The sequence below is a fragment of the Lepisosteus oculatus genome, chromosome 10 (assembly GCF_040954835.1).
Source record: "Lepisosteus oculatus isolate fLepOcu1 chromosome 10, fLepOcu1.hap2, whole genome shotgun sequence".
Taxonomy (NCBI): domain Eukaryota; kingdom Metazoa; phylum Chordata; class Actinopteri; order Semionotiformes; family Lepisosteidae; genus Lepisosteus; species Lepisosteus oculatus.
Window position 1 is genome coordinate 8,994,472 of NC_090705.1, and position 23,551 is coordinate 9,018,022.

At 43.3% G+C, this 23,551-nt stretch overlaps 1 protein-coding gene across 6 annotated transcripts in view; it reads left to right on the top strand.

Annotated features, from left to right (window-relative positions):
• The first annotated feature begins 503 nt into the window (after positions 1-503).
• The window catches only part of grhl2b (grainyhead-like transcription factor 2b), a 42,271-nt gene continuing 19,223 nt past the window's right edge, over positions 504-23,551 (top strand). The window contains exons 1-7 of one of the 6 annotated variants that reach the window (XM_069194850.1): positions 504-520; positions 15,573-15,759; positions 16,590-16,663; positions 17,811-18,207; positions 18,785-18,840; positions 19,130-19,286; positions 20,073-20,184. In XM_069194850.1, the coding sequence (XP_069050951.1) occupies positions 15,694-15,759; positions 16,590-16,663; positions 17,811-18,207; positions 18,785-18,840; positions 19,130-19,286; positions 20,073-20,184 (862 nt within the window). In that variant the 5' untranslated portion in view covers positions 504-520; positions 15,573-15,693. The other 5 variants (XM_069194848.1, XM_069194847.1, XM_069194846.1 and 2 more) reach the window with 5 other exon arrangements.

Here is a 23,551-nt window from a genome sequence, read left to right on the forward strand (position 1 = left end):
TATTTTTCCTCATATGAGACTTCCAAATTTAGCATCACGCCCTTCTTCTAATGACTTAAAAGGCAGACCGGTTGAGATACACTGTCTTGAATAAACCCGGACTACTTCACTCTTCTTCGGTTAGTGGCCAAAACACTAATTGGTGTTGTGTAGCGATTGAGGGGGGAAGTATTGCATTTTATTCAGGTTCAAAATTGATATACACGAATGTTGGGCCCAAAGTCTCTTGTCCCCAGCGACATGTCTTAACTAACATAACGTGGAATTCGCCGCCCCAGGAAGCATGCCGGTACCCAGAGCAGACAAGAACCCGATTCCCCAGTACTAGGCTTGCAGAGCACGACCGGATTTCACTTCGAAATCAATAATTGGCCGGTGCGCTCCAGCAGTTCACCCGGAAAAAGAAAGTCGCCGCGGACTCCAGCTCACTGATCGACACAGCGGAACACAGCAGGCCGAGTGCATCGCCCCCTGCAGCCTCCATCGCTTGTTTAAAAATAACTATTAGTCTTCAAAGTTGGTAAAGTATATTTCTAATCTCTTGACGAAAATAACCACACACACACACAAAAAAAAACATAAAGGAAGTCGAGGCAGTTTTCATTCGAAATGTTCGAAAGGGGAGCTTCGTCAGCATGAGATTGGCTTCAGAAGGAGAAAGAGGAAACACAGCGTTTTGGCTGTTGTGCCCTTCTTCGGGTGTGCCTGAATTAAAAAGAGTGTATTTTTATCCGCTGGAGAAGAGAGGGTTGCTCGCTTCCCGTGCAAACGCCCGCGCAACGGGAAATCAGGAAAGAAGACGGGTGGCCGTCTCTGCACTTGAAGGCAACTGTCCGTGCGGAGAACCGCAGCGGTAATGTCGACCGGCAGCTCCCGAGCTGGCGGGGCCTGTGCCTTTAAGAGGCGGGTGGAATGCGATGTGTGTGCATACCTCTCCCAGCTGCCGCTCAGCCCTCACCTGCCTAGCAGGTAAACCAGATACACCACCATGGGCCTCCACCGGCTGCATTCCAGCCAGACGGCAGCTTCATCTGCTCTAATTGTTACCTGCCAAACAGGTAAATGAAGCCCTTTCTGAGCCAAGCCCAAACACGCACTTTTTTCCCATGAAATCTTAGGCATGCAGGCTGCCTTTCACCTTTTCCCATAATGTTGTTTTTTTTTTCTTCCTTGAATTTATCGAGGGTTTGTACGTTTCCTGATGCACGGATATCTCTCTGTCGATCCTCTTTCTCTCTGGGCTTTTTCAACAAAAGTTTGGGGGCCGAGCTGGAGTGAGAGTGACACTGTCACCACAAGGGCCGGCACTCTTTCTGTGATGGGCTGCTCCCCCATCTGTCCTTTTCAACCTTTCCGTCACTGAAACGGCAGAACTAATAGTATTGCTGTCTGATGCTCCAAGACCTGTTGGACCGCACTTGTCTGTTTACTATTGTAACGCCCTCATCAGGCGGTGATGGGGCACTGAGCGAGTGCATGATGGGATCGATGGGATCCTGTCTGGGATAGTGGTGAGATATCAGGGACATTAACACCTGGAACTTGGGGGGAAGGACAGAGGTTTTTCTATATCTTGTGCGCGTGTGACTAGTCCATGTTTCCCCATTCTGATTCGTGTTCTCGGGTTCCCACCCTGTAATAGCCAGCAGCCATATCACCCTGCAACTCACAACTGGAAACCCACTGAAGCTCAGCAGGTGTGAGCCTGGTCAGGACCTGGATAAGAGACCTCCTGGGAAAAACTGAGGTTGCTGCTGGAAGAGGTGTTAGTGGGGCCAGCAGGGGGCGCTCACCCTGTGGCTCATGTGGGTCCTAATGCCCCAGTGTAGTGACGGGGACACTATACTGTAAACAGGCGCCGTCCTTCGGATGAGACGTAAAACCGAGGTCCTGACTCTCTGTGGTCATTAAAAATCCCAGGGTGTTTCTCGAAAAGAGTAGGGGTGTAACCCCGGCATCCTGGCCAAATTTCCCCATCGGCCTTTATCAATCATGGCCTCCTAACAATCCTCCTCTATGAATTGGCTTCATTACTCTGCTCTCCTCCCCACTGATGGCTGATGTGTGGTGAGCGTTCTGGCGCACTATGGCTGCCGTCGCATCGTCCAGGTGGATGCTGCACACTGGTGGTGGTGGAGGGGAGTCCCCATTACCTGTAAAGCGCTTTGAGTGGAGTGTCCAGAAAAAGCGCTATATAAGTGTAAGCAATTATTATTAATTATTATTATTAATAATGTATACCATACTCACACCCTGGCCTCGAAGTGTGCTTTGGCTGCTGACGTGATTATCTCTGGTATCGATGTTTTGTTTAAACTAGTGTAAACACTGGGTTGATGTGACTTGATTTTCCAGTTTTGGCTGCAGAAGGGTGTACAGAGAAATAAAGAGTATTTTTCAGTGTTTCATAAAGCATGAAGCAGATGACTTTGGTGTTCTTGATTTACAGTTTGCTATAATAAGAGCTGGGTGGCACACTGAGGTAGTGGTTAGCATTACCTTCTTGCAGAACTGGGGCCCTGGATTCAATTCTGGGCCTGGAGTGCTGTCTGCATGGAGTTTGCATGCTAATCCTATGTTTGCATGCATTTTCTCTGGGCGCTCAGGTTTTCTCTCAGTTCAGTTAGGTACTGGCTCCTGGGAAAATTGGCCCTGGCGTGATGTGCCCTGTGTGAGTTTGTGTCTGTGTCTGCCCCGAGTGGACTGTTGTCCTGTCCGGGGTGTGCACTGCCTTTTGCCCAGTGCTTGCTGGGATAGGCTCCAGCTTCCCCGGCATCCTGAATTGGAAGAAGTAAGAAAATGGATGAATGTATTGCTGAATACGGCATGTGCAAATGAGACGATAAGCCAAAGTTACTTTGTTTTCTTTCTGTTATTTTTTCGTAATGAAAAAATGTACCTCCGATTACAGAGGGACCCATAAACCTGACATATTCGAGGTGAGATGAGGGTTTCACACACAAGGTTGTTCCACCCACGACTTCGAATGTGTATCTGGAAAGAGAGGGGTGAAATAGGAGAGTGGGGCAGAGAAAGCCTCTCGCCGAATTTGAATAACAAAAGGCTGATGTGTTGATAATGGTGTTTTTGTGTGTTGTTCCCATGACCGGAGAAGAGCAATAACAGCGATAATAATAAAAAGGAGGAAAAAAGAGGTCTGATCTCATGTGGCAGAGCTGAAACTGGCACTTCCTGCTCCTGGTCTTGCCCAGACCTGCTCTCCGGCTCGAAACCAGCTAGGCAGGCTTTCGCAAAGAGAGGAGCATTGTGAGCAAAGCACTTACACAACAGCAGCCTGCGCTGTGGTTTTCATGAGCCGTAATCCATCCGTGCGGGATAAAAGGAATACCCTTGTATCCGCCTGCGAGAGATCCCCACCTATTTAGTTAACTACTACTTTAACGAAAGTCTGAAATGCATGAGTGCTCATCTGTACAAATTAGAGCAACAAAATAATAATCATTATAATAATATGTTTATAGACGAAAAGGCACTAAATTAATGTTTGGCGAAAGATTTTACATATATTAACACAACAAGAAACTTGACCTCAGACAACAGTGTTTGGACTTTTGAATACCAGGTTATTATAGGGGTGTTCTTTCCTGTCGGATCTTTGTTCGCAAGTGTGCAGTCTTTTGCATCCTGTCGAGTTCATGATAATGCCTGCATTTTTTCCAAACCTGCAATATTTTCCAGTTGACAAGTCTAGAAGCTTGATCACAAATCCTTCTCAGAAAGGCAAAGTTGATTTCAGACAGTGTTTTGTTTCTTTAATTTATCATGCATTGCTTGTGGGTTTTTGCAAGGCAAGGAAAAATATTAATGATTGTTGAAAATATTTTTTTCATACGTCAGTGGGCTCAAACAATTACTAAACATGGGGTTTAGATGTCTTAACCTTGAATAAACCTTTTCTTTGCAATTTAGTGAAGAGGAAGTTGACATCAACACGCAGCTACTTTAACACATGATTGGTGATGAGGTAGTGAATGACACGATGATTTGGTGCATGACACAATGATTTAATACATAACACATCCATTTAGTGCTTGAAACAATGTAATAGTGCATGACACGATGATTTGGTGCTGCCCAACCTTGGCTAAATTCTGCAGAATGCCTGTAGACTCTTTAGAAGAGATTTCGGAATCTAGTATTGTTTGGATGCTTTGGTATATCTCCTTAATAATCATACACAAGGGCCTGAATCTATGTCACAAAAATACTAAATCACAATAATTGATATGGTAACCCAATGTTTAATTGCCACCAATTGTGAAAATATCAATAATATTAGCATAAGCTTTGTGGCAACTTGGAAAATGTGGCCTCTGGTTGTCCTGGGCTCAGTTCCAGACTGGGGTACCTTCTGAGTGAAGTTGATGTGATTTCCCCATATTTGTGTGGATTATCAATTCCTCTCCCCAACGTCTTGTGATGTGTCCTTTCCAGGGTGTGTGTGTGTGTGTGTGTGTGTGTGTGTGTGTGTGTGTCCTGTGATGAACTGGTGTTCTATTCAAGGTGTAGTCCCACCTCAAGGCCTGTGTTGTATGACCCTTCGACCCTTGACAAGACTTTGTGGATGATACTGTATCTGTAACTAGACAAAGAATAATAAGCAATACAAATGTCTCTGGGAGTCATGCTCATTTTACAGATGCACATTATTTATTCAAAATTGTCTCTGTTGTTTGTTCTTGACAAACAACCACATCTGTACCACATCTAGAAACTAGTGGTATATTATAATAATAATCATTAGCAACACCACCATCTCCATGATCACTCTCTGCACCATCATCATCACTCCTTGCGTTCATATATAGCACTTTCTCATCCCTTTCTTGCGCCATTGAAGTCCAGCCCCACTAAACTGCAGTTCATTTACAGAAATGCGAATAAAAATGGGTTCACCAGTTGGATGAAGGGCAGGTTGTACAAGCCCTGAAGTGGAATGGAGCCAAGACTCCAGTGTTAACACCCCAACCTGTCTGTAAAGTGCTAATGGGATGTTAACTGACCAAGCAGTCAGGATTTTGGTTCTGAAGGAATACACCTCCTGCAGCACTGTGACCCTGTGACCCTCTATTATTTGCTTTGGAAATTCTGTTCCAGGGGGAACATTGTCAAAAACATCACTTGCAGCAGGAACCTCTCCCATCCCAGTACTGACCTGGCCCAGCCCTGTTTAGCTTCTGAGATCAGACGAGATTAGGCTACATGAAGCCAGCAATGAGCAGCGTAATGTCATCTCATTTTAATGAATGTACTTTAAGAACCAAAGGGGTTAGTTGATATAGTGGAGCATTTAAAAACAAAAAAAGATTTTTAATATTCACGGCTCAGTATGTTGAATGCTTGTTTCAATACCTCAGGATTTCTCTTTAATTGTGGATTTTCCCTAGTTTTGGTTAATGTGGTGAGAACAGCTAAGCTTTATGGACTAATCTGGGTGTTGTACCACGGATTGCATTAGGACAGTATAAATAAGGACAGCCTTCCCCACCCGAAGAAGGCTCCACAGCCTAAATGTTTTCTTTCTTCTCTTTTCAACATGGCATAAACCTATTACTTGTTCCTTAGAACAGTATGGCAGAAATGTGTTATTCTTAACTATATTTATTGAAAGGAAATCTAATTAAGTGAATCCAAACCCTCAATAATGAGGTTCAATAATGACCCCTCAATATTGTTGAGACTCAACAATATTTAAATCTGTTAACACATATTAGAATTACATATACATGTACATAGTTCCTGTGACATTGTGTCAGACGGAAATGACAGAAAAAAATTAAGAAATGAACTAGCAATATTTATATGAAATGAATATTTGAATATTCATATAAACCATAATACAAATGTTGTTGTCTCTTAGATATTTATGTGCAAGAACAGTGATTGTGAATATTTAGTTTAAAAAATATATACTGTAATTTCATTTTTATGCAGTTAGGAATGCTTGATGAGATTGACCAAAGTCACAGCCAAAGACACAGGTGTTAGGAGACTGTTCCTTGTTGGATTTGAGGAAGACAGTCTCATTGACAGACTGCTTGGTTAGCTCAGTGCACTGCTGGTCTTTGGTGAAAGTCTGGGCCAGTAGGACAGAAGACGGCTCTCAGACTGTCAGTGTATATCTCCCCTCATGCAGGGACAGATACTTTGACATGACAGAATTTGTAAAAAATGGAGGAGGTTTGTTTTCAATGGCCAACCCAACCCCACCCACAGTTCGTCTGTGTAGTCCTGTCTTTTTGAGAAACTCCATGGAGTGTTGCTTTATGAGATGGGAGACCTGCTCTTTAAAAAATCCTTTTAAAGAAAAAAGCCTTTTAGACAGTTGGCACCTGTGGCGATCAGAGTCCGCCTCTCGAGTTTACACCCCTACAGCTTGTATTTGCTAAATACTCACAGGTGACTCGCACACTGTTGTGACCAAACATGGACATGTCATAGTTGATTTTCAAAGTTTGGTACTTTTTGTTAAGTGAATTCGCTCTCTCTCTGACCATAGATACATACTGTAAAGGCCTGTCATTTGTTTAAGAATCTCAATACGTGGGTGTTGATTTTAAATTAAAAAGTCGAGTTAAAGTAAAAATTAAAAATAAAAGCAAAGAATATAAGAAATATAGGCCTGTATACTTTTAAGTAAATACTGTACAAACAACCATTGTGTTGCTTAAATTGCCATAGTTTTGAGAGTACTGTATGTACTGCTGTTCCAAAATGCCTTTGCCTTCAAGCTGTTTCTTATTGTTCTCTTACCTGCGACTAGCTAATATTTCTGACAGATATGTGTCTGATTTTTCCTTTTAATAAAAGAACATTCCTTTAAAGGAAAAATATAGTTAGGACTGTCAGTCATTTCTTTGTTTCATGTTATTTGGTAACAAGATCTCATTTGTATGAATAATGAAAGTGCATGTTTTCAACAAAAAGAGAATATTCTTCGGTGTGATTTTTCATTGTTCATTTATTCTCTGTGCCAGCTGGGGAACGATAGTGTTTGTTCTCACCTGGTATTATCCATGTTAGTCCTGAAGTAAGGGCAAAAGTCAGAGTGAAAACCGTGCACAGAATTCCAGCAGGAATGTTGCTATCTGGAGTTGTGCTTATAAAACGAAATAAGTAAATAAATCTGTGAATTTATGAACCTTTATGGTCAGATATTCAAATCTTCATACGTGAGGAAAACGCCAGCACACAACCTAAGTTGCTGTGGATTTTCTCACTGGCATCAGCAGAACTGGCAGCCTCTTCTCAGCTATCAGTGTGTTACTCAGAGCTCAGCGACACAAAGCCACTGACAGCTCTCCTGGAAATTCCTGAGCTCTGAGAGGATGGGTTTCTCTTTATCAGTGTGCTGTCTGAAAGCTGCCCAGCCTGTTTGTGTGCTTTGCTTTTCATGTGCTTTCATGCCCACTAGAGTACCCTTAAAATTCTCACGGGGAATTAGGGTTTTCTACCGGAGTGGCATCCTTCCATTACTCCTGGGAAATGTTCAAGTCTCCCCTGTCCTCCCTTTCAGCTTTGTTTTTTTCTTTTGTTTGACCAAAACAAAACTCTGCATCAGTTATCCCTAAAAAGGCTTGATCATACTCTTAAGTATATCCCAGTTGTATTTTTAAACGTGTAGGGTGTAACGTGATAGAGTTTTTGAATGGGCCTGATCACATAGCATTGGACACTAAAGTCCCCCTCCCTGTCCCTGCTCAGTGCAGGTTAAGGCCCCGGAAGAGCTGCAGTGAGTTAGTTATACAGCCTCATTCATTCCCCCAGCAAGATCACGGAGTGTGCCTGACAGAGTCATCGAGACCTCGTGTCATAAGACTGTCAGGAAGGTCACAAACTACAGCAGGGCAGGACAGTGGCACAGTGGCCAGTGTTGCTGCCTCACAGTGCAGGCACCTGGGTTCAGGTCCGGAGTTTTGTCTGTTCTCCACACGTTCCCCATGCTGGGTTGCTGCCAGGCGCTCTGGTTTCCTCCCACAGTCCAAGAACATACTTGTAGGTTCATTGGCTTCTGGGAAAACTGGCCCTGCCATGAGTGTCTGAGTATCTGTGTCTGTGTCTGTGTCTGTCCGTCCTTGCGTCCCCTCGGGGATGTGCCCCGCCTAAGGCCCATCGCCTGCTGTGATAGGCTCCAGCTCTGTGACCCTGAATTGGATAAAGGTGTTAGAAAATGGATGGCTGTAGATTATTTGCCATTTTGAGCCATTTCTTGAAAGACGTAATTGGTTTACACAACAGGGGGTGGAAGGCTTGTTCCACACTCCCGCAAGCCTTTGTGCAAAGACATGCCTCCCATTCTGAACTTTAACTGCACTCCCCTTAGTCTCCACTGGCGTCTCTGCTCATTTTGAAGATGTCCACTGAGTTTACTTTGTCAAGGCCCTTGAGGATTTTGAATCCTTGGGATAAAGTCCCTTTGAAGTCTTGAGCGTTCAAGGCCTTTCAGCAGTCAGTGTAGGACATTCCTCTGAATGATTCCCAGGAATGTATCTGGTTGCCCTTCTCTGGAGGGATTCCTGTCGAAAAGGGAATGAGTTTTCTGTCCCTGTGCACTGCAGCCTCCCACTGTGCTGAATCTAACAGGGCTCCTGTGTTTTGGATAAATGTCAAATGTAAAAAAAATGAATAGGTTAAAAATTCAAATTTGCCATTTCTAATTTTTTTGATGCCTTTAACTTAGATTACTGGCTCTTAATTCTCTATTGTGTTTGTGAACAGTACTTTGTGAAGGTGTCCTAGAACTGTTTGATTGATACCTGATATGAGCAATTTCAAGACAAGAGCCAAGTGAGCCTGATTTGTAATGATTCACTGTCTATGATAATAATAGTCATCATTATTATTGTCGTAATTTTAAAATGAACCATTTTCTACTAGAGTTTTAATTGATTTGTTCATTTAAGAATTTTATTAGAATATTATTAGAAAGAGAGGAGAGTCAACCCATTTTTTAAAGAGGAAAACTGTTTTTCGGAAAGAGTAAAATCAACAAAATCGATTTCAATATTTCCAACTACGCAGGAGCATTTCAAATTAATGGCTTTTCGTGTGATGGTCTTTCAGAAAAACGAACTCCCCGACACCACCTTAGTAAACTTATACATTTCGCCTACATGTTCAGACTTAATTCCAACTGTTAAGGGAAAGGGTGTGTAGCGGTGCGCTTGATTTCCAGTACATTATTGAACTGTACTGTAAAAACAGCTGTTGGGCTCTGTACCAGTCCATCTCTGCACTGGAGGCGTCCTGTTAGTGCAGAACAGCGAATCAGCACCGGAAAACAACAACAGTTTGTATTATTCGTGCCCATTCTTTGTGGTCTGACAGCAATGTGTGCGCTATGTCAATCAGCTCATTGTATGAGGGCACAAGTAGTTCATTTATCTGGGGGGTCGCATGGGCCGTCTGTCGCTTCAGGTGAGAGGCGGGACATACCTGTTCACTCCCAGCCTATCACCGCTGTTTGCTACAAGCCTTGGGGCCAATCAGCAGCTAGCTCGTCCCTCCTACAACACAGAGGTACTCCGCAGTAAAAGAATTCACAAAGTGTACCTGCAGCTATCTGCAAAGCAGGGTAAAGATCTTTTACTTTGGAATAGGAATTCACTTTTTTTTGGGGGGGGTGAGGGGAAGATTACTAGTGCCGATACATTGAGATACAAGATAATAAACTCAAACTGATTGCACCTGGCTGGAGCACTGTACAGCGTGCGCGCTGTACCTGTCCGGTGATCAAGTTCAGAAAGAAGTGGAGTAAAAAAAAAAAAAAGCAGTAGTACCTGTAGCTCGAGTTCTGCCGTCTCTTCCTCAGTTCGTTCCTACACCTCTACCTGCACAGACTTGAAAGTCCAGTTTCACAAGCAAGAACAGGAGAGGGAAAAAAGGGGAGTTTGTTGGAGCAAATATGTCACAGGAGACGGACAAGTAAGTGATCATACTAGTTTGGGATCTACTTTGAGGTTTACCATGGCTTGTTATGGGACAAGTTTTTCGACCGTTTTTTATTTTATGTCTTAATCTGTCGTTTTACATGATTTATCGAATTTTTAATTCATCCCATGTGTCATTGCTTCCCAGTTTTTTTTTTGTTTTAGTTTGTTATGGAATTTGACAGATCAAAACGTGTGCTCTGATGCTTTGGCCTCATGAAGTGGATGTCAAAAGGTTTTGGTGGTCAGTGAGTGGAAAAGTAATTGCTACGTTGAACTGGAGCCAGAAACCGGCCATCTTCGCTTCATTAGATATCAAGGAGTTGCCCAAGTTTGGGCAAATTAGTTTTAGTCACTTTTGAACGCTCGATGTGATCTTTGTTCTGAGAGTCTTAAGTCCGAATATGAAAAATAACTTCGTAACTTCTCAACGGATCGTGTCTTCCATAACTATTCTCTCACATTTTAATGCCGTAACGATTTCGGGGGAAAAAAATGTAGAAGTCAATGTCTGATAATTTTTCAGCGTACCGAACCTTCATGAAGAGAGAAATTAGTCATAATCGTTTCTCCACAATGCAAATCATTTAACTGCTTCGCTTATGCCAGTCAGCTAAACTCTTTCTGGAAAGTTTGTATTCATGCAAATAGGTTACAGCGCGATTAACAAACATAAGGCACTAACTTAACACAAAGGTTTCGGTGGGTGAATTGAAAGAATTCAATACGAAAAAGAAAAATAATATTGACATTAATCGAAACCATACAAAAATAGTCCTATTAAAATTGTCTACACGTTAACTGTGATAAGGGTCAATAGGTCTTAAGCGTGCAGTATTTCGTAGTAATTTGTCTTTTTGTTTTATTTTCGGTTTTGGTTGACGGAATATATTAATTTAATAAGCTCAAATATTTGTTTTTATATTAGGATAACACGTCCTGATATGGAGTTTTGGTCAGAAAAGGAAGATCCATGATGCATCTGAATTTAATTCCGTTTCCGTCCACTTAAATATACTATGAGCTGAAAATAAGTTTATTGAGATTAGTACAGTCCGAGGAATTTATCTACAGAATTTATTTAAATGTGAATATTTACGTATTGCTTCAACTTTAAATGCATGCGAAGTTTTTTTAAATTAATCTGTAATTATTTTAAGTGTCCCTTTCTTCGCAAAATTGCCAATTCACTTGGTTGATCACATTTCCTTAATTTCATTTTAAACGTAAGAGGAACTAGGAAGAAACCGCATAGGAATAAATGTGTTTTTATGATAGTGTAATTGTTGTCAGACGGCTGAACACATTTTTTACTTTGCTTGAAGTGAACAATATCGTGCATTAATGTATGGTTTCTCAGTGTCATCTGACCGTTTTTGTGTGAATACTTTCCAGAATAAAAGAACAGGGTGGGTCACTTAATTCCTGAAATAAACCTCGACACACCTATTTTGTCTCAATCTGTCTCGAAGGACAGGGATAGTTTTAGCACCCAGGTTCTTGTGACATCACGGTTTTTTATTTTCGTTAAAAGTTGAAAGCTAATGTGTTTATAGAGGATTCCCACGGACTAAAAAAAAAGCAAAACATAAAATCCGTGACTAAATTCAATTTAGCACTGCGAAAAAAAAACAATGCGAGAGACTGGTGGCTTTTTAGTCGTAAAATGAGTTATTTGTATTAAATAAAAAAACTAATGTTGCACGCTTTAAAAAAATAAAATAAAATACCGTTTGTACCAATCTGATACACGGATCTCTGCGTCAGACATCAAAGCATCTATCGGCAAAAATTTACAAAACACAGAAAACTCTCTTTTTCAAAGCAGAATGCCAGGGCTTCTCCTAGCTACATGTGTTCTCTTAATCTCGCCGTCGTTTGGTCTTTAATCCTTGGGAGAATCGCTAAGACGCACGGCGCTGCGCCTAAATGGGAAACGCATTTCGCCTCCTCCCGACTCTCTCTGCGCGCAGGGAAACAAAACCTCCGATGGTGAAAGAGGAGAATGTCGGGAAGGGCCGAGACACGACAGTCCTTTGTTATCCCGAGATCTCCCCTAGGGCCCCTTCTCAATGTGGTCTCCCTCTGCAGGGTAGCGTTATCTCGGACATCTCGGGGTGGAGTTGGGTGGGCACGGAGAAGCTGGGAAGGGAGAGGGGGTGCACCGACATGAGCTGGTGCCGACACGACAGCCCCCGCTTCGCCGCTGCGGGGAAAAAAAAACGAAGAGCCATTGCCGAGCAAGAATCAGAATATTTCCACGGCTTTTCACCTTTTCAGCGAGGTTTCGGTGTTTTCATTCACACACAGCTCGTTATATTCTTGCTCTGAAATTCGGACGGGTGCGCTAATCTTTAACCTATTAATTTTTTTAAACATTGTTTTTTGTGTGTGTGTGAATGTTATAGGCTGGTGATTTTATGCACAGCAACTTAAAGAGGTTGCACCTGCCCCTTTACCCCTCCTTCTTTCGTTTTGTTGGTTCCCATGTAGAGAGTTGGGTTTATGGGAGCAGTCTGGCACATATACTGTGCTAACCTGGGTGTAGACTGCAGGACTCTCAGGTGGGGAAGAGCACCAATATTAACCACTACTCCTTCTTACTGCAGCAAAAACACTGCAACACCTGGAATCTTCCGACTGCAGAGAAACACACTAGCCATTACACCCTGCCCCTGCAATGAGCATAACGTTAATTTTTCTTTTCTTAGACGACGAAGAGAGGTGAAAACATGACGTACAGTCATGAGGCAGGTTAGACAATACAGAAAAAAGCTTAAAGGAAGAAAAGAAAAGGTCGTGAAGCACGTGAGGGTTACAGAACATAAGGTAATCTGAGACTGCGGACACAAGGAGGCCAAAAAATAGAGACTATTCCCTGTAGAGTTTCACAGCGTACTCTTGTCTGTTTATTTCATAGTTTTTGCTTCAGCAGAAGAGTTGCTAACTCTTTACCCATTGTCAAAAGCAAAAGGGAGACCCTGCTTTCAAATCAGCATCACGTCATCAGATTTTACTACACGAGGTTCTAAATCAGAGAACTTTGTGAAAAGTCTTTAATCCCCCGATTGGTAAAGGATGGTTCACCTTTCACATGATCAATGGGCAGAACGATTGTGAGTGCTGAAGTCTGACATGCATTTTGTAATGGGCTCTCAGAGGTCTCATTCGATCAACATATTGATTCGATTGTTCTGTAGGGGAAACCGGATCACTGCTCCATTATTCTTCACAAGAATCGAAAATACAAAGAGGTTCACGTGTACCGATGGCTTTATTTCAAATGTCATTCAACTAAAATTACTTTCTTCTCCTTTAAAACCCAGTGCTTCTCTCACAGTGCTTACAGACAACAAGTGTGCTAGTTAATGAACTACTGTAAGTTTGTTAAAAATGAAATGAACATTTGCTAAACGGACTCTATGGATGTCAAATAGTAATTGCTAGGTTTTCAGAATTTGTCTTAGTGAATGAGTGGGAACAAATTGTAAGAGGTTTGCAGTTATTTTTTTAAAGCGAGTGACCCTCATTTGCCGTTGGATGGAAATGCATTAAATAGGACTGTTCAAATCTTATCACTGTACCACATTTTGCGGTCTTACTCTGTTGCTGATCTCGCCAATATTCTTATTTAAGATCACAGATTTTTTTAGGAGCAAATGCACATTGTAAAACAAATGCCTGGTTCTCTCGATTCAGAATGGGGTGTAGATGATCGGCAAATGTAAGTTAAATAGGCTTCTGTTTGAAATTTCAAATGATTCTAAGGTACAATAATGTACACAGAGTTGAAAATAAAACAAATTAGTAATGGACATCAAATTGCTCTTTATTTTCTCCCACATGAACAAAATGCTGAGCACAGTGCCCTGGCAGAATGAAAGAAGTGCTTGAATGGGATCTGTTTGAGAACAGACAGGGGGATGTCACAGTGGTAAACAGGGCAAACAGTTTACTGGATAAAGTAGTAAGAAACCATATCACACCTGCCCCAGCCAGCCAGATCAGTGTCCTGTGTTATTTGTTTGACACAGGTGTACATCAGTATTACAATGGCTGCGGTAGGAAGCTTTAACAGGATTTCAGCTGAATTCTTCTTTCTTTGATACTTCATAGTGGGTAGAGCGAAGCACATGTCAGAGCTGCAAAGAGCCGAGACAATAGAAAACAATGGGCCTTCATTAAGCGAAGAATAAATATCCCATTTGGTCAGATGTTAGTATGGATTATAATGCTTTGATTTACTATTTATCCAACATTTAGTTGCTCAAATGCACCGTGTAAACTTTAACGTCTTTGTGACGTACAGCTTAATGGACATGCTGATCACGGTTCTGCTTTAGATGAAGTCTGATAATAAATAAATCGGTCAATTGGTTGTGCATATGGATGTGTCAAGACAATGGGCTATAATCCTTTGACGCGGTTTGGCTTCAAAGTAGTTTTTCTGAAATTATGCAACCTTGTAAGGTGTTTGAGACTTTGTAAGATTGTTGTTGAAGACTTTTTATTTAGTGACTTTATTTTATATAGCACTTTTAAAAGTGGCTTCCCAAAGCACTTTACAAAATAAAGCACACAAGGAGAGAAGATAGGAAAAATTAACGCAAAGTACAACACAGTTTCGGAATGCAGTAGGAATGTAAGCCAATTAAACCAATTAAATAAAAGCCCTTCTAAAGATGACGGTTTTGATTCTGGGTTTGAAGGAGCTCAGGGAAGGTGACTCTCTGTTATCCTTAGGGATAGAATTCCAGAGCTTTGGGGCGCAGCAGGAGAAGGTCCTGTCATTGGTAGTATGTAGATAGGCTTGTGGGACAGACAGGAGACCAGAATTGGACAAACCAAGGAGGTGGGGAGTAGGAAGATAGTAAGCCAGACAGGTACGGTGGTGTCAAGCCTTTTAGAGCCTTATAGGCGAGCATGAGGAAGCTGACACAAAACCGGATAGGAAGCCAGTGCAAAGACTCCAGGACAGGAGTAATTTGATCAGCTGTGATCACCTAGTCAGGATTCTGTTGGCTGAATTCTCGATATACTGCGTTTTTTTCAAGGTGCGTTGAGATACCCTAGCAAACCGTTAGAATGATCAAGTCGAAGGAAGATGTAAGTGTTGACCAGATTCAGTCAGTGGCAGCATAAGACGTGGTCTGGCGATATTTCCGAGATGGAAGAATGATGTTTTTCCAGTATTTTGCACATTTGGGTTCAATGTCAAATATCACCCCCAAGCGCTTCACTTTAGATTGAAATTCAGGTACACTGCCAACCACGGATAGGGTGACTGCATTGGCTTTAAAAACCTGATGAGAAGTCCTGAGAAACATGACGTCAGTCTTGTTGCTGTTCAAGTGAAGGAAATTTTCGAGACAAGTGATAAGTGAACTTTGTATTACAGCTTAGAAAAAGAATCCGTCATGCACTATGAGCTACAGCTACATAGAAGAAAAAACCTTTTAAATTCATTTTGAGAAAGACGTTGTGTGGTGTTCCACAGACACGCATGTTTACTTTGGAGAAACAATACACTGTAGTGGAAAAGAGAACTTCCTGGTGTAGCACTCGTCCCCTAACGTTTCAGGAGGTTTGCCCGTGTACTAAGTGGCCTTCTTTGTGTCCCAGCAAGCGGTTGGTGGTAGTTGTGCCAAACGACAACTCCTTTCACCCCAGACGGGCCTACACCAGCGAGGATGAGGCATGGAAGTCGTACCTCGAAAACCCCCTCACTGCCGCCACCAAGGCCATGATGAGCATCAATGGGGACGAGGACAGTGCGGCGGCTCTGGGCCTGCTGTACGACTACTACAAGGTGGGCGTCAACTCAACGCATGGCAAGCTGCACCTGAAACCGAGGACAGCGGGCACTTCTTCACCCGAAGGGTGGTGAGGTTTAGTGGAACAAGCTACACAGCCATGTGGTTGAAGCCGATACCCTGGTTTCCTCCATGAAACAGCTGGATGTGATCCTTGTATCAATTCTCTACTAACTACCAAACGGGTCAGATGGGCCTCCTCTCGTTTGCAGCTGTTCTTACGGTGACAAGGTGCACAAACGATGAAACTTATCAGTCCAAGTGGGAGCCGCTCTAGATCCCTGATAAGGCACTGAAACAGCAAATGCTTTCTAGGCAGTAAATCTCCTGGTTTGTTGATCAGCAATGTCACTAAGCTTTGAGGTGACTGAGGCATGAATTGAGGAAATTAATTCACAATTAGTCAATAAACTGCCCTTCCTCTTTTCCACTTCCTCCCACAGCCTGCTTGCTCCAAAGCTTCCAGTCATTGCAATTGAAGTTCTTGGGTTTTAATCAACCCACCAGGATGCCAACACACTTTTCCCAAAGGAAACGAGGCTCGAGTTGCAAAGCCGCTAATGTGCATTTTCCGAAAAGCAGAAAGCAGTGCCACACAGACTGAGTTTACTGGGCTGCAAAGTGAGCAGCGGGAAGATTATTAAAAGTAAAAATATTCTGTAATCAATGTACTATAGACTACATGTACATTTGTGGTTCAGTTTTTGCCTTTCAGGTCAGTGTGTAGATAGAGTGAGAGAGAATCATTAGGGGAGATAGACAGAGGGAGATACACCTCAACAAAATGTTTATTTCTGAGAAAGTAATTCAACTGTGATTTTTTTAGGTTCCTAAAGAAAAGAGATTATTGCCTGTAGCCAAAGTCCCCGTCGTTGAGATCCAAGAAGAGCATGAGAAGAGGTCAGTATTTTACAGTTTTCACAACATAATTAGACCAGCAATCGGAAAATCGAAACGTCTTATTTTTCAAGTGTTTTCTTCTTTTTTAATACCATAAATTGCTTAAAGTTAAAAAAGTTGTATTTAGTTTTGAAATTCAGGTTGTATGGATTTTTAGAAATTGTACGTGAAATGTCATTTGTGAACCATGTTAGGAAATGAACTACAGCTTCCCTTTGCTGAAAGTACATTGAATAACAGAGGGAAGAAAAACAGCCACAGAGAAGTTTCTGGTTCTATGTTTCCTGCCTGAATGAGTCAACAGAAAAATGTTTAACTGCTGGTTAATGGAATAGATCTGGCTATAATTGGAATACATTTTCTTGAGAATTATTTGAGAAATTCAGTTATTTAAAGAAGAACTAAAAAAGAAAACAAAAGGAAAGCAATTTCTCATGTTTATAAAGAAGGTTTCTTCCTCTATTTTAAAAGGAAAGCTCCTTTGCATATGGTATTTCAGATAGATGTAGAAGTATTTGCTGGAGCAAATGCTTTCTTTATTCTATAGATGTGAAAAACATCAATTCATCTTCTGAATTTCAAAGCACTTTTAAGTCCCTGGTGTTATTTTAATCATAACGATTCCTTCATTTCTTTATGACATGGATGCATAACATTCACCGAAATGCGCTGCTCTCTTTGAGCTATGGATGTGGAGTAGCTGTACCTGCTTTGAAAGGGACTTATCTTTGTCCTTCGGCTGTCTGGCATTACTTGAACGAAATGTGCCCCACATTTTCGCACTGCGCCCATTAACGCTGGCTGCTTTCAAGAACTGTCAGGGTAGAATTGTTCGTTTTTGGTGTTTTTAGCCTGCTACAGCGTGATTAAAAGGGATCCTCCTATTTATGAGTTCCTCAGAGCGGTAACAATCAAGAGTATCACCCTGAACATGATTTCTATCCTGTCAGAATGTTATCTGCAGCCTCTGAGATAACAACCTCAGGCGCCATTCTTCAAACGCCCTCCTTCTCGCTGGTAACCGTCCTCATGTTGAAGCTGTTCAGGTGAACTCTGCGGGCTGCCCGAAGCCTGAAATGTCGTGTGCTGAGGCCTAGCAGACAGGCGGACCAGTAACCAGCCTGTTGGTAATGGCCGTGTGTGACAGGAGCTGTATGGGCGGGCCTGATGGGCAGGGGGACAGCGACGGCGTGGACAACCGCGTGCAGGTGCTGAAGTCGGTGCCGGTGAACCTGTCCCTGAACGCGGACCACCTGGACTCCCCCTCCAAGAGGGACCCGTACGGCGCGGCGCCCCCCCCGGAGGGCGGCGCGGCCGGCGGGGGCGTGCCGGCGGTCACGGTGGTGAAGGCCGAGGTCTACGCCCCCGTCTTCATGGGCCCCGGAGTGCACTACTCGCGGGCCGAAGGCGAGGAGCTGCCGCGCGTCGTCTACGAGCAGAGCCCCTACGACGTGCCCGCGGTCAGCCACTCGGCCTACATGAAGGACGACCAGCGCAGCACGCCCGACAGCACGTACGAGGACTCCTACAAGGACGAGCAAGAGGTGAGGCCGGAGCAGGCCGATCTGTGCCAGGCGCAGGCCACCCTGCGGGACACCAGGACTAACGGAGCCCGAGCTTTCCCACGATGTCTGCCATGTGCCCTTTCTCCACTAGTTCTGGGACAGGCGATTCAGCTCCAATGTGCAGTTTATTTGCCTCATTCTATGATTTGAAGTTCTTAATAAGCGAATACACTGGGTCTCTGTCAGTTTATGCCAGAACAGAAGCCCTTCTTGTAAGAGAGTGGGTAGAGAAGAGAATTATGAAGGGGAACACTATGATTAACTTCAGAAATATGATTTATATATCGTAATTTCTATATTTCTGAATCTTGAGCTCATTTGCAATAATTCCGTTCACGTGCCAAAATTACAGTACAGTACTCATTACTTTGTGAGGAGGATATGAAGTCGTTTGATTAAAGTCCTCTCATGGCTTGACATGTTTCGCTCGTTCAGCGATCGCTCTTTTACACTGGTAGCATCATCTTTGCTGAGAAGTTGGGAGGCGCTTGATTCTGTAGATGATTTTTTTCCGCATCTACAGAATCAGTATCTCGTGTTCTCGTTGTTTTAACAGAAATATCGCACGTCGTCTTTGGGGGCTGAAGAATTCATCTACGATCCTCCGGGAGTGTAAGTGTGGCCTTCTGGACTTTCCATAAGTTCAGGTGCACCTCCTTTTCATTTGGATATAACAGTCTGACCAATGTGGCTCACAGTACTGGAGAAGTACTGCTGATTCAAACGCACACTGCACCCAACCCAGTCAACATCATCGTACCCTGCGTAGAACATTCATTCAGAACTAGGCAGGGTCAGTTGCTCAGCACTGATCGTCGATATGACATCAGACGTTCAGACCAGTCAGGAGACGGAAAAAGGCATTGTTTGATGTTGTTCTTGTTTTTCTCGTCTGGCACAGAGACACCTTCCAGTACACATTAGAAGCGACAAAGTCTCTTCGGCAGAGGCAAGGGGAGGGGCCAATGACCTATCTGAACAAAGGACAGTTCTACGCTGTGACGTTGAGTGAGACGGGAGCCAACAAATGCCTTCGACACCCCATCAGTAAAGTCAGGGTACGTCCTCTCTCGAATCGGGGGACGCAGAGGCGTTTCGAGTACTGCATGGCGCCATGGGAAACGCGCGGGTGTGGGACTAGAATGCAGGAAAGCGGTTCTTTGAGGTGAATCAGCTGCCAGTGTGATTGAAGCTGTGCCTGGTCAATACAGCGAAGGTGAAACCTCTAAGGTGAAACCACATTGCAGCTGTTGCGGTGTTGGTGGACCAGTAGGTGGCACTCTTCTCCCTGGACTTAAATTTCCCAACCAGGGCCTGTTGGTGCAAAATATCTTCCAGATGAGGCATTTAACCAAAGTCCTCCTGCTTAACTGGTTCCCGAAGATCCCATGGCGCTGTTTGCAAGAATACAGGTTTTTATCCCAGTGTTCTGGCTGCATTCCTCTTTGTGTTTGTTCAGCCTGTCTGTTCTACCTAAACCTTCCCTTTAACTCAATCGGCGAAGTCAGTTCTCACTTCTCCATCTGACATGCTGTGTAGTGGAACGTCAGTGCTGTACAAAGGGGATCCCCTCATATTTCTTTGGGGAGAAACCTGTAAAAAAAAGCAACCAGTTGCCCATCAGTTTTAATAATAGCTGTACAGAACAAAACAAGTCCTCAGTCACCTGCCAACCAACAAATAAACCACGACAGGAACATTTTGGTAGCGCTTTCTCACCCCATCTGTAATTATTTCACCTTTTTATGGTTCTCTTCTTGTCACTGGCAAAACAAGAGCCATGGACTGAAAGCTGAAGTGGGAACGGGAAACGCTATGAGCTCCGTGTTCTCTTACTCCCACAGAGCGTCATCATGGTGGTGTTCAGTGAAGACAAGAACCGGGACGAGCAGCTGAAGTACTGGAAATACTGGCATTCGCGCCAGCATACAGCCAAGCAGAGAGTCCTTGATATCGGTAGGTCACAGGCCTTTCTTGCTACTTCTGGACACTGAAGGCCCTGCTGTGCTTTTCACAGGAGGCTGTCAGACAGGGCGATCACTGGCAGTATTTGCAGTTGCTGGACTCCCTGTGTGAGAGGTCACATTGGGTAGCCATACACTTCTAGAGGCTGGGAGGCACAGCTTTGTGCTCTCGGGACAGAGATCTTTGCTGTAGATTTGCCGTGTACCATTGAAGTGCCTTCTGGGTAGAGGGACAGCTCTTCTCCTCACAGAGCTCTCGTCTGATTAATATCTCTAGGCTGCACGTGAGCTATTTGAGATTGTCCTAGTGGCTGTATTAAAATAACATGTGGCCTATACTGCATTTATTACAATTAAAATAATTCTGTTTTTTTAGTCGTTCACAGAGGAGATCTGTTTGGCTTTTAATAACTTTCTCCTACCTTGCTGTGCCAATGTGCTGTGTGATTCTTTAAGCGATACTGCGTGGTACATTATATGTTCAGTCAGTGCACGGTTCAGCCTGAGGAACCCCTTTCGTTGAGAGAACATGAGGTTGTCAGGTCATTGTTACACAGATGGTGAAAAAAAAATGGGTTTTTAATAATTGCGCCTTTTCACCATTGCAGAGGACGATTATCATTTCAGATATTATGCGATATTAAGAGACCTGATAATGAGTTTTGTATAATGGATGTAAATATCATATATTCTTTGAAGTATGAGACATTTGCCAGTCAGACGTATTCGTGCCCGGAGTGAACAGTTTGAGGAACAGACCACGGACAGTTCCACAATTGCTTATTTGTGGGATTTAAGGTTTTGTGTGTGTGAAGCCTAACTGAAATTTGAAACAAGCTACAGCATAAACAGCCTGTGAAGCAGAGGTGGTGTAAGAGATTCTGAATGGCAAAAATGTGTGACTTGTACAGACAAAATTAGGAATGTGCCCCCCCACTCCTGCCTTGAAGAATTCAGTGATGCATTTCTCCCTGACAGATGGGCACCTGGGAAATGAATTCAGGAATTCAGTATGTGAGGAGTCACATTGTGAGAGTCTCGGGGAATGGGCAGCTCAGTACAGTTTTAAAAACTGTTCCTCTGGCAGCTTCAGAAACCCCAGCGACAGACCATTTGGTGTCTGAAGAGATTATAAATATGTCTGAATTAGATAAACTCTGTGTCAGTACTCAGAAAGAAAGGGATCTTAACATGTACCCTTCAAGAGGTCTGCAGAGGTCTCCTGATTCAGTTGTAGTGCAACATGTTCTTCAGAATTTCAACATTAAAAGATGTGAGACTAAATACCTGGGTGTGACAATGTGTAGCATCACATTTGTTTGCATAACAAGTACAATGTGCATCAGTCAACAAATATCTGGCTGAAAATATGATCATTCCCTAAACTTGATGTAATATGAAAGCACATTTCTCGTACAAAAACACAGCATGTGAACATCCTTTTTACAAGGAAAAGGTCCCAATCAGTTTAATAATGCTGTGTTGAGATATTGGGTTAAAAAAGTGTGTTTCTGGAGAAAGCTCCCGAATCTAATCTTTCATATATAGGCAGTGCTCAGCATTTTTACATTGCATGGAATGGGCTAAACAACAACATGTTTACTGGTGTTACTCCATGCCCAGTACTTACTGGAATAACCCCTGTTGTCCAGAGGTGCTGAAGGTCTCTCAGTTGTCTGAGGCAGTTTGTTTTTTTCAAATCTTGTTAATTATAAATTATGAAATGTCCTTTTGCTCATGAAACAGATCTGCGAAAAGACATTTTTTTTCACTCCCGATGTTGTAATGTGTCCCAATGATACGTGTGGGATAATGACAGCGGGATGTCTTTGCCCGATAACCTAAAACCAGGGTAACTGTTTGTCCTCTTCAAGCAGGGCCAAGGCAAACAAAATGCAACTGCTGCTCACAGTGCTCGTCTTCATTTTAAAACTGTTTTGTAAGTCACTCTCGATAAAGGGTTTTGATAAGATGATGGTATTAATCTTATTAAGAAATAACAACAATAATAATCATAATTGCCCTTGTTTTTATTGTGCCCAATATTTTGCTCTCATTAAAAAGAAGCGGCTTGAATTCCAGTTTGAAAGGCGAGTGTCTGATATCATGCGCACACTCTTGCTGGCGAGCGGGATCCCCTGCAAATTGTTTGTTTTAGACAGACACCGTACAGCTCCTCTGAACAGTGAGAGCTCTGGGAGGTGCAGCGAACTGACTCTGACAGCGGTGCCACGTCAGTCCCCGCCCGGCTAGGCAGACTCACTGCCTCTGAGCCTGAATAATCCCTTCTTCTCTCCCCCCTTCCTTTCTGCATTGAGAGCCTGACCCCTCCCGTCGCAGAGCGATAGGTGGTGACAGAGGCAGGGTGGTGCTCTGCACATCTCTGTGCCATGACAGTGCTACCCCGACGCGGTGATCGATTTCGGTTGTAATTGATCCGGTCGGGAATAGTTGGATTGAGCCCAATCGGCCAGAGGACTGGCAGAATCTGGAAATGTGGCAATCTGCGGGGACTGAGGATTGAAGATGAAAAGTTAAGCAGGACAGTATTGAATTCCACATTACAGTGCAGAGCAAAAACAGTTTATATGTGGCTGGGGGTGAGCAATTAAACTTGACAACAGCTCAGCAAATAAATAGCACAGGCAGGCAATAGGATATCCTACAGGACCATAAAGCCACCAGGATTGTTCTGTAACAAAGGGACATGTGGCAGACATACTCCGCAAGGCTACTGAACATCACAAGAACTGTATCTATTATGACTCTATCAAATTCATAAAGGTAGAATCAGGAAAATGACAAAATCGTTTATTGGAGCAAGTGGCGTGCCACTTTCATGGGACGGGTCCGACAGGGGTGAATTCATTTTGATGATTTTCTTTTTGACGTATTCAGCTCTGGCCTACTGGGAAAGTCACAGGCTCGTACTGTAAAGTCACTGCTGGAACCAGTGCAAGCTGGATGATGGGGACACATGCTTCACTCCGAGATGCAGCTGCTGTCTAGTGGGATGCTGTCCCATTCCTTCTATCCAGCCCAGAAAACCATGCAACGTTTCACTGGATGACACGTCACCCCAGATTTTCAGAGGGGCACAGGCCTGAGAAACAGGGTGGCCATGGCACGTCTGTCACGTACTGTACATGTGTTGCAAGTGAGGTGCCAGGACATGTTTGCACATCTTGCCAGGTTTTAAAATGCCAACTGTGAACATTACAGCCAGGGAGCAACAGTGCACTGGCTCAGTCCAGCCGCCAGCCTACAGGAAAGTGTTGCTCTCCTGATAAGTGGGGCATGCTGGTTCTTTTCGTGTGTTTTTCATTTCTGATTTACACCAAGCTTGTCATTTGGCAGAC